The sequence below is a fragment of the Eleutherodactylus coqui genome, chromosome 1 (assembly GCF_035609145.1).
Source record: "Eleutherodactylus coqui strain aEleCoq1 chromosome 1, aEleCoq1.hap1, whole genome shotgun sequence".
Taxonomy (NCBI): Eukaryota; Metazoa; Chordata; class Amphibia; order Anura; family Eleutherodactylidae; genus Eleutherodactylus; species Eleutherodactylus coqui.
Window position 1 is genome coordinate 477585639 of NC_089837.1, and position 11563 is coordinate 477597201.

Below are 11563 nucleotides of genomic sequence, written 5' to 3' on the forward strand. Positions count from 1 at the left end.
TCGGTAGTCTGAAGATTGCATCGGCCATCTTGGATGGATGAAAACATGGCTCAGAAGTAGTGAATCAAAGGGATGGAAGAGAATAATAACTGCAGGCGATATACCCTCGTTGCCCTCCGGTCCCGGGACAGAATTTCATCCTAAAACCAGGGGGTCACTTTAAACGACAGTCAGACAATCCCAGGGAGCAAAAGGACCGAAAACGGGACCGATCTTATTTTCCTCCAACGTCATCTGTCAGGGGAAGGTTGACTTAACCCCACATACATCAGACAGCTGTCTACCTCTGCTGTTATCGGTGGGTTCGAACAACTAAACTCTAATATGCATGGGGGCTATTACTAAAACTAACTGAAAATGTTCTTGAACTTCATCTTATGGGAAATGTAATAGTATCTTGTAGTAAACAATGCAATTTTTGTTGTATTTTGAGTCCAAGTGACAGTTTCATAGATGATTTCTAAGGCTGCACCTATATATTTTGCTATTTATGTTTTAGATCCATGAAATGCTGACAGTGCGGTCCGCAGAGAGTGAGAGGGATCTGAGTTGAATGAAACATCACACACAGCAACTGTCATTGTTCACCAGGATGCTCGCACAGCGCTTTGCAAACAATCCCCACTGCACATGGGATAATCCCATAGGGGAGCTGTGGATTTAGGATTCCTCCCCCAGACTGAAAGGAGCCAGATAATTGTACACAGTGGCAAAACTCAGATGAGACACAAACTGCCGGTGCAACAAAATCAGCTGGAGAGGGTGCCAGATAGAAAGGGCGACGTTAATGCAAACTAGCACCTTCATATCAGCACCACATTAGCTGACTACGTTCAACTATAACCTACATGTGTATTAACAGCTATGGAAGCTCACTTGTTACTGCAAATATGGTTAAGACAAAAAACTATTCTGGGGCGGACTTGTCCTTCGAATCATGCTGTTGGCTTATAATAAACTAGGGGCACAATTCCCTGGTGTTATAGTAATGTAACGTAGAATTAATCTATAAGTCTTATAAGCTTGGAAGTAGTGAAGATAACGAACGGTAAATAAAAGTTGGGTCAATATGAAAGCTAGAAGAAAATCTATTGTATTCGTGAATGCCCAAAGTGAAATAAAACAGTCGCATTGTGTTTAATAGGCACCGGATACATTAAGCCAAGAGTCAGTTTTGCATTTCCCTCTATGTCCGTAAATGGAGACATATTTTACTGCCCTGATTATATGTAAACTATATCATTGTATGAACTTGCATTGTGTTAAAATACATATGTCTTATTACACATATTTGTAGCAGGTAAGTCTGAAAATGACTGTGAGTAGTTGGTCACACAACTGAAGAGCAGCACGATTACTCTAATATTGGAGCAAAAATCTCTGCTGTGGCCTTATATCATGTGCTAGCCCGAGGGAGGAGACAGCACACAGGGAAGAGTTAAACAGCAGCTCTTTGACACTACCCCTCCTGTCAGGGGGTGGTGTGTATCTGTATAGTGGGATTAAATATGTCACTGCCTCTGCCCCTTATAAATCCCCCCGCCACTCTATAAACAGGTTGGGGGGGAAGTATCCACAGCAGTTGGGAGTTTGGAGCAGTTACTCTGTCCGTGGCTTTTTTGGGTTGTTTTTTAGCGTTTAGTTTTTCTTCGTAAGTTTTAATCTTTGTTAACCTTTTTCGTATTGTTCTAAACTTGACAGTAACAATCTAGATTTTTGTGCAGTTTTGGGGGGCTCCTTCATAAAAAGTTGGGGCATTGCGCACCAACTCTGTAAATCTTCCCTAGCCCCGTTTCTCTCCCTGCTCCTTACACACAACCCGCAATCATGTGGGAATTCCGCTCCTTCTCCTTTTGGAGAGCGGTTTTTGCAGAGTTCTTTGCTACAATGTTTTATGTTTTCTTTGGCTTGGGTGCCTCGCTAAAGTGGGCTGCTGGGCCAGCTAATGTTCTGCTCATAGCATTAGCATTTGGTCTTATTTTGGCCACGATGGTCCAATCTGTTGGCCATGTTAGCGGTGCTCATATTAACCCAGCTGTCACCTTCGCCTTCCTCATCGGCTCACAGATGTCCCTCTTCCGTGCCATTTTTTACATTGCAGCACAACTGCTGGGAGCGGTGGCTGGAGCTGCCGTTCTGTATGGTGTCACTCCTACAGCAATCCGTGGCAACTTGGCTCTTAACACGGTAAATATTTTTCTAACAAGGGTCTAACATGAATTTCTGCAGTGTGTTCATTTGTAATGGTTTAATACAAGGTGATGTTTTTCTTATGTCATTAGAGAGAATCCCTCACACCAGCTGGACTCTGCACAATGTGTGCCAGTGAAAAGCTATAAAGCCTATCCATATGCCAAACCAGAACATTTTTAGGTGTGCCTGCTGCCGCTAACACCAATATCCCAATAGTATCCCACATCACCCCCACAAGGACCAACAAGCTGAAGTTTCGGGATGTCTTTGGCATAAAAAAAAAGTACCTCCCAGTGATTTTCTTTTTCTAAGCAACTTTTGGGACCCATCGGGGTTTCTGGTATTTTTTACTGTAAGAACAGAGCAGTCTGTAGCATTATTCTTGCTGTCAAAAGTACAGAACAACCCCCTATTCCCCAATCATCTCCAGTAAAGTCAATGAGATCTGTTAGGATTTGCCAGTACCCGTATCAAAACATGAGACTAGTGTGAACAGAGCCTAACCTGGTAAAGCAGCTATTTATTGGATAAAATAAAATAATTGGTGACATACAGCTTTCCAATTAGGGACCCGGCCAAACCAATCCTCACATTAGCGACGGCTGTGAGTGTGACATGGGGAATGGAGCAGTACAATTTAGAAGTTAAATGTGGTCACCCCTAAGTTGAGGTAAACTTTAAAGCGCTCCACGCTACAGTCTTACAATATAAATACAACTTCCAGAGAAGGTAACATGATCAAACTTTATAAAATATGGACAGGGTCTACAGCCACAGCTGTAATGATGAGCATGCATACATCCTTAGAGCTGCAAGCATCACAGCATATATTAAGGCTCGGCACTCCCTGTACCCATACCACTTTTTAGATTATTATAGAAACTCTTTAACTTCTTAGTTACCATTGCCTATCTGATATGAACTATGCATAAATTGGCGTATATCAGGGAAGTCACTTTCGAGTTCCGTCCCTTTTTCTCTGTGCACAGGCCTGTTAATACATAGGAAGATCGAGTGTTGTGACTACAAAAATCCCCTATACATTATGTTACTGTAGACATGAAACGTTATGACAAGGGGTATTTGGTTATAAAGCCTTTAGTGCTAGTATTTAAGATCAACCCTGATATGTTGGTAACGAATAGTATTTCCTCGCTTATTATGAGTGCCCCTAAAAGAGGTTTGTCATCTAAAATGTATCTTTTGCCGGCTTTATCTGCTTCATTTCTGTGGAGATCAGACTTCGAATCCATTTATCAGGATGACTACATATGCATGGACATAGATGTATGTAAATAATGAATTCACATGCAAACAATTCCATTGTAGCCCTAAATGATGTTTGGTAATAAGAGTCCATTTAGTCCTATACTGAAGACCTAAAACAAGTGTTTAAATGTAACAAGAGCGCACATCCGATTACAGGGAACGGGATGCTTTAATAGGATGGATGACAAATATCTTCAACGTACGTATAGGTTTGTGAAGTTTTATTAGCTTCTTTTGTAAAACCATCACTTTAGTCTAGTGGTACTTAATAAAAATATACAAACAGCATTTATACTGACAATCATACAAATAGTATCCCAAATCCACGTGTTTTACTGCATATTACCAACGCATTGAATACTAAATATTGGTGTTCGTCATTAGCTTCTTTTAAAGGGAGTTTCCGCTTAAAGTGATCTTTCAGTCCTGGACAAAAAAAAAATGGCCACACCACCTCTCTAACTACCTGATAGGTGGTCTAAGACACTACATGCTGTTTTGATTGGCTAGCTCTGCTCACATGAGCAGCACTGGCCAGTCAGAGCAGCATGTAGTGTCTTAGAGACTATCAATGCATACTAATTAAGAGTGTGCATCAGGAAGTTAGAGAAGTGGTACGGCCATCTTTGTTTGTCCAGGACTGGAAGGTCACTTTAAATCATAAAATTGTGATTGCTAGGGTTTTTTTAATGGGGAGAGGTCACTTTTTATGGCAGATCACTTACTGTTGAAATTAATGGGTACTATAGAATTAGCCATAAAAGAGTTTAAAGGGGTATATCACATCCTAAACATATATGGCATATCCACCGCATGGATTGCAGATGCTGGAAGCAGATAGCACTGTCTGCATTGCAGCGGCACAGTTTAGTACTACAGGCAGAACTACTATTGAATTCAATGAGAGAAGTACCTGTAGTACCAAACTGGGCTGCTGCAATATGGACAGCACTATCTGCTGTGCCAGGAATTAGTGATTGGGAGGTGGTTCTCAAGTGGCGACCCCAGCTGATCAACTACAGATGACCTATCCGAAGTATAGAGCGGCTCATTAGCAAGAGATCAGTGTGGTGCGTTTTAAATAACGTCACGGACCATACGCAGGAAGTGAGCTCACATCCTAGTAAGAGGAAGGCTATGCCTGTCTTCACATCTTAGTAAGGGTGCCTTTCCACTAGCCTTTTTTTATCGCTACATTTTTTGTCACGCGATTGTCAATGGGACTTTCTAATGTTAAAAACGCAACGCAGCACAACTTGCGTTTTTCGTGCACTGCGTTTCGTTTTTAACATTAGAAAGTCCCATTGACAACCGCGTAAAAAAAAACCGCAGCGATAAAAAAAGGCTAGTGGAAAGGCACCCTAAGGGGAAGGCTTCACATCTGCAGTGGAACCTTCAGTCGGAGGTTCCGTTGCAGATCCGGCAAAAAATCCCAGAAGAAATAGCGTTGTATGCAGCAAATACCGGGCAGCTGAGAGGGAACCGAATGAACCTCATTATAGACAATTGGGCTTGTTCGGCGCTGTTTGCTTCCATCATAAGAACTGAGCAGGAAAATGGAATCCCCGCCACACATGTGAAGGCAGCCTAAGGCCACACACAGCGGCCACAGACCGTGCCAACATGCGGTTTTATAGCAAATTGGCATGTTTTTCAAATTGATTGTTGATGGCTAATATTAATCGCTTTTGCAGATAAACAGCTGATTTACCCATAAAACTGCCCAGTTATTAACAATCAATTTGACAACCATGCTGATTTTTTTAGTAGAGCTCGCCCGCCTAGTGCCCTGATAGCACCCATGTGAGGCCTTGCCCTAATATTATTGCAATTTAGTTGAGAAAATTCTCAAAAGCAAATTTTCTATGCGTGGATGATTTTATAACAGAAACCACAACCTAGCCGGACCCAATGGACGATAGTTACCACCGATGTTCGTTTTACCCCATTAACTTGGAATGTGATCCCTCATGGTGTCCATTGTATCGATGGGAAAAACAGGGCTGCATGCAGCCTGCGATGCAAATGTGAACAGGACCTACTATTGTAGGATTGCATTGATAAGTTCTTTTTGGTACTGTATAACTGATTTATACCCAGTTTAAAAGAAGTATATTCTGTTCTTCTCACCTTCCATATAGCTTCATCCTGGTGTGAGCCTCGGTCAGGCAACAACAGTGGAGATTTTCCTCACCCTGCAGTTTGTGCTTTGTATTTTTGCCACCTATGATGAGAGGAGGAATGGACGCCTGGGCTCTGTATCTTTGGCTATAGGTTTCTCCCTAACCTTGGGACACCTTTTTGGGGTAAGTGGTCATACTGAACTTTACCTCTAATACTAGAACTGGCGCTATTAATCTGTTATAGTGAACGTCTATATCACCCTGAGAGGTCACTAAGTTAAAAGGTTTACATTGGGGGTGGTCTCACATCTGCGCTGGAACCTTCCATTGGAAGAAAAAGTGCTGCATTTCTTCCGTCCAAAAGTTGTGCAGCTGAGCAAAAAGCGAACGGATCCCATGATAGTCAACGGGATCCATTCAGCGCTGTTCGTTGCCGTCCAGAGCCGTTTGCCATGGGGATTCCCCTTTCCTGCTCCCCAAACGGAGCAGAAAAACGGAAACCCGAAACGGTTGTGGAACCACCCTTAATTATACAAAAATAAGTTGCATAAAGCTGCATGTGTTTTCCTGATAATTGCTGGGTTGCAACTGCTATTATACAAGTACTAACAGTTCTCGTGTAATAGCACCCTTAGGCTAGTTTCACACAGGCAAGGGCCTTAATGGGGCCGTGAGTCACGGACGGATATCGCCCTCGCCATCCATGTAAAAGCTTCGGTGATGCGAGGCGTTTTCATATAAAAACAGCCTGGCATTGCAGCGGGCTGAAGGGAATCCCAGCCGTGACTGTCACAGCCTCAGCGGAGGATCACAGGGTTCTCCCATTGCTTTCAATGGGGCCGGCACTGCTGCATCCAGACCCATAGAAAACAAGGGGTGATATCACAGGGAGATGGAACATGCTGTGATCTGTTTCCTACATAGCATCGCATCGTGGTGCTATGTAGGAAAACATCGCTCACGTGTATGACCCCATTCAAATAAATAGGGTTCATATTTGTGCGAGATTTGTGCTTTTCACAATGCACAAATCTTGTGCGATTTTCTCAGCCATGTAAAACCGGCCTAAATCTTTGCCATACAACAGTTTACATTACATATTTTATGTACAATCTAGAATTTACATTATAGCTTTTTTTGTTATCTGCCCACATTTTTACCTCTCAGTTTAAAAAAGTAACCTTATCAATAGCATCTTTAATGCAATGGATTTTCCAAAAATTTTAGAATTTTAGAAATACTGTAAAACTGCTATATGTGAACCCTTAAAGGGGTATTTCCATCTCAGACATTTATGGCAAACCCCTAGGATATGCCGTAAATGTTTGATAGATGTGGGTCTCACCCCTGGGACCGACATCTATCTAATAGTCTGCGCCCCTTCCCCTCCATGACCCCAAGCCAGTTTACTTCTGCTGCTGAGGTGGCCAGGATTATGGAAACAGCTGAATTTAGCTGTTTTACAATGTAACTCACATGGAAGTGAATGAAAGTTGCCTTGCATCAGCATCTTGGTGGCCTCTGGACTCTGAAAGCTTGTAAATATATTCTTTTCTAGTTGGCCAATAAATGTATCACTCTTCTAATACTTTTCCTTTTTTTTCACAAAAAAATATTTAACATTACATACATGTTTCTGGCTACCACGCTACTCGCTATTTCTGCGCTCATTAATTCTTATTGGCATGTCAAATTCTGGAATGATAAAGAGTTGTAATTTGTAAATGCCATATTTCTATTTGAATGCCTCTTATGTCTCTACAGCTCTACTATACTGGAGCCGGAATGAATCCTGCAAGATCTTTTGCCCCAGCTGTACTCACTAGAAACTTTACCAACCACTGGGTAAGGCCATGATTTGACATTTTTGTTTAAAAAGATTGTCCAAAGTAAAGTTTTTTTTATGAAAAAGGGTCCCCTATGCCAAAAACATAACATAGATCTCATATTCATCTCTCCTGGCTCCTCCCAAGTCCCCCACCGTAGCTCCAGGTCTCTTCGCTGATGTCATGTTTTCAGACTGCAGCAGCATATTTACAGGATATCAGAGGCTGCTGCAGCCAATGACAGAGCTCAGTGATTACTTACTGTCGTTGGCTGCAGCAGTCTGTGACGTCTTGTTCAGCCTGTAAACAAACACCAGGCGTGGAGGACCGAACAGCAGCAGGGAGATGCAGTAAGCCAGAAAATGATTATGTTTTTTCCCAAGGAGGACCCATTTTCACAAAAAAAAACTGTATCTCGGACAACTCTTTTAAGAGTGCTATTACACAGAGCATTTTTGTAATGCACTTTAAGAATGCATTAAAAAGCATGTAAAAATGCACGTGTTTTTTGAAAATGGAAATAAGCTTTTGATCACTGATATCATTGAACAAAAATGCAAAATGCAGGTGAAATTTCCTAAGAACTTTCATGTTTTTACATGTGGTTTTTCATATGCCATTTCTAAAACACATTACAAAAATTCTATGACCAAGCTGCCATAAGCATATGTGAATTACTGCTAATTGCTGTGCTGCACCAGTACTTGCCGTGGTTTCAAGAAATAATCCATGTGCTTGCACACAAACTTGTATTGGCACCCAAAGAGAACTTAAGAGTAAGCCATAGAATCCTAGAATGGTAGAGTTGAAAGGGACCTCCAGGGTCCCCGGGTCCATCCCCCTGCACAGTGCAGGATCACTAAATCATCCCAGACAGATGTAATTTGTGTAATTTAGTGTAATCAAGGCACCTGTTAGAAATTAGGGCAAAATGAACAAGCTGACAGGTTCCCTTTAAAGGGGTGCTCAGTTTATGTGATTTCATAGTCAGTTTTCACCTGTCCACAGGATAGGTGTTAACTGATAGATCTTGGGGGTTTAACTGCTGGAAACTCCACTGATCGCCACAGCGAGGTCTCACGTCCACCACATTTGAATAGAGCAGCAGCACATGTTTGTCTGTCACGCTTTTCAAACATGGTGGACAATGGACTCTCAGTCTCGTAACTGATGGCTTTCCCAGTTGTCAGACCTCCATTTATCTATCAGTGATCACCGATCCATTGCACGGAGACTTATGTAACCTGAATAACCATTTAACGTGTAGGCCATAGATAGATCCATGCAAAATAAGAAAACACACAAAATAAACACTATGTTACTATGTAACACTAAGATGACATTCTGCATGTATAGTGACACTATACACACAAACGATCTAACCTGTTATAACCTACCTCAGCTATTTACTTGACATTGTACCTCTATATCGGAGGCTGAATTGGTTCCAAAATTATCTGCCACCGTGGGTCATGCTCTAACTATAGTCATGCAAATAACAGAGAGCCACATGTTGTCTACATCTGGTGTAGCTTTAAGACATGTTTCATAAGGAGTAATAGAAAGTCCAATTAGAGCTTAAAGGGGTTCTGTCATTAGAAAACAAAATTCTATACTTACCCCGTCAGTCTGCTTACAGCATCTTCTCCCTGCCAATCTTCTCCTGTCTCCTGCAGTCCCCCGGATTACCTTACCTCCAGCCAGCTGATTATTCATCTTCCGGTGACGAAGCGTCCATTCTCTGCAGTCTCCTTCCTGCAGGGCAATGTACTCTACGTCATTAGTGACGTAGCGTTCATAACCTAGCAAGGAGTGATGATCTATTGCAGAGACTGTGCAAGTGCGCTGTCTCACTGCAATAGTTTATGAACTCTCGTGGCGAGAGAGCGCTCATGCGCAGTCTCGGTAATAGATCAGCATTCCATCCTAGGCAGTGAACGTTACGTCACTAGTGATGTAACCTACACTTACCTGCTGGAGGAAAAATGCAGAGAATGATCGGATCATAACAAGAAGAAGAGGATCTGGTTGGCTTGCGGTGAGGTGACCTGGGGGACTGGAGAAGATCAGCAAGGAGAAGATGTTTGAAGAAGGCTGCCTCAGGAGGAATAGGTAAAGTATAGATTTTTTATTTTTAAATGACAAAACCCAAATTTTGCCTATGCACTAGTCAGGGCCAGGGTAGAGGAAGATATACTTAATTTTATGCAGGATTTTAGTCTCAGCTACTCCAAGATAACAAAGTTTTAACCCTCCACACGACCCCACTGCAAGTGCTTTGGAAGCAGGCCTTCTCACTGCAAGGTGATATGTGTTTTTTTTTCTCTATATGGAAATGAATGATTACATGCATTTTAAAGGGAATTTGTCAGCATCTTTTTGCAGCCATCTTTGAGGCCAGCATAAGGTAGTGACAGGAACACTGATTACACTGATATGTCTGCTGTGTGTATCTGTGCAGTAGTTTGGGAGAAACTTAAATTTTATTAGTAGCATCCACACATTAACAACTACAGGAAGTAGTCCTCTATATTCATGAGCTGCAGCTACCCTGTTCCCTAGTCACTGACTGACAGCTGTCTGCTTATTAGTGTGAATAGAAAGACAGCTGTCAATCAGAGGCTGGAGAGAGGGGTGTAGCTCATGAATATGGAGGACTATTTCCTGTAGTCCTGGATATGTAGCTGCTACTAATACAATGCAAATTTCTCCCAAATTACTACACAGATACACACAGCAGCCATATCACTGTAATCAGCATGCCTCCTGTTCATAGGTTGTTTGGTATTGCAGCAGGACAAATCCTTTAAATCAAATCACAATCAGTCACAGGACGTTATTTAGTTCATCATTGGGTGCCTGTCCACGGGCGAGTTTGAATTCCGTTCCCCGCAACGATAATCCGGCCGCGGGGAACGCAGTGAAAGCTCTCCATAGCTTTACTATGGAGAGCGCTTCCCCCCTCTCCACGAGCGGAGAATCATTGCGATTCTTCGCTCACTGGTGGCAAATCACAGCATGCTGTGATTTGCCGCGATTCTCCGCGGTCAGCCTATCTGTCAGATAGGGCTGACCACGGAGATCCGCATGCAGGCTCCTGCTCCCGGGCGGCAGCTCCTGCGTCGGAGATCCGCAACGGGATACCGCAACGCCCGTGGACAGGCAGCCTAAAATAGCGTTGGCTGACAGTAAATAATCATCTAGTATTGACAAATTGTTAGAAATTGTGTAACTCATGTGAATAGGTATAAATGAGTTCAAATGACATAATTACTTATTACCTCTTACCTGCCGCAGGTCTACTGGGTTGGTCCTATCATCGGTGGAGCACTTGGAGGTCTAGTGTACGACTTCATTCTGTTTCCAAGAATGAGGGGGCTTTCTGAGAGACTTTCAATCCTTAAAGGAGCAAGGCCCGCTGAGCCTGAAGGCCAGCAAGAAGCAACGGGCGAACCTATAGAGTTAAAAACACAATCCCTATAAATACAAACTGCACAGTTACATAGCAGCACACACGCATCACACATGCACACAATTTGGGCATAGTTAGCGTAATATCCGTCATGGGAAGTGTGTTGGGGGGTCAGATTAAACTTTGAAAGATGTTTCTTTTCTTACCAGGCTGTGGGTATTGTGTTGAAGTAGAAACAGGAAGGAACAGTTAATGTGCTTGACTTACTCATCGAAATGGAGATGGAGGCAAAGAAAGTAGGGGTTGTTTGAAGGGACCATACAACTCAGGGGCAAATCATATAGCATTTATATCCCACAGAAGGATGTTTATTGCTTGAACCACAGGGATTATTTCTCCCTGTCAGAAAAAAAAAATGTAGCGCCTAGGCAGACATTGCATAGTAAAGCATCCCCTAATTGCCGGCTATTGATATCTAATTAGCGGAAGCAAAGGTCCCCATCAAACTTCCCACCCACCTTCCTAACTGCGCCTCTGATGCTGCTGTACATCTCAGACAACTTATTTTCTTTATACTGCGTTTTACTTTTTGCTGGTTTTAGGAAATGTTTTCTTTTTGTGTTTTTTTTTAAGAGGATGGAGGAAAATAATGGTCCAAAAACCTCTTTTATTTTACAAAGAGTTCCATTGAAAACATTCTGTAGACATCTTGTAACAGTGGAGGTGTTCCCCACTTAACT

The 11563-nt window shown here is 42.4% G+C and overlaps 1 protein-coding gene across 1 annotated transcript; it reads left to right on the forward strand.

Moving 5' to 3' along the window:
* The first annotated feature begins 1827 nt into the window (after positions 1-1827).
* On the forward strand, positions 1828-10894 carry LOC136613407 (lens fiber major intrinsic protein). Its single transcript, XM_066594049.1, has 4 exons — positions 1828-2187; positions 5604-5768; positions 7350-7430; positions 10709-10894. The coding sequence occupies exons 1-4, from the start codon at positions 1828-1830 to the stop codon at positions 10892-10894; spliced, it is 792 nt and encodes a 263-aa protein (XP_066450146.1).
* Positions 10895-11563: the final 669 nt, after the last annotated feature.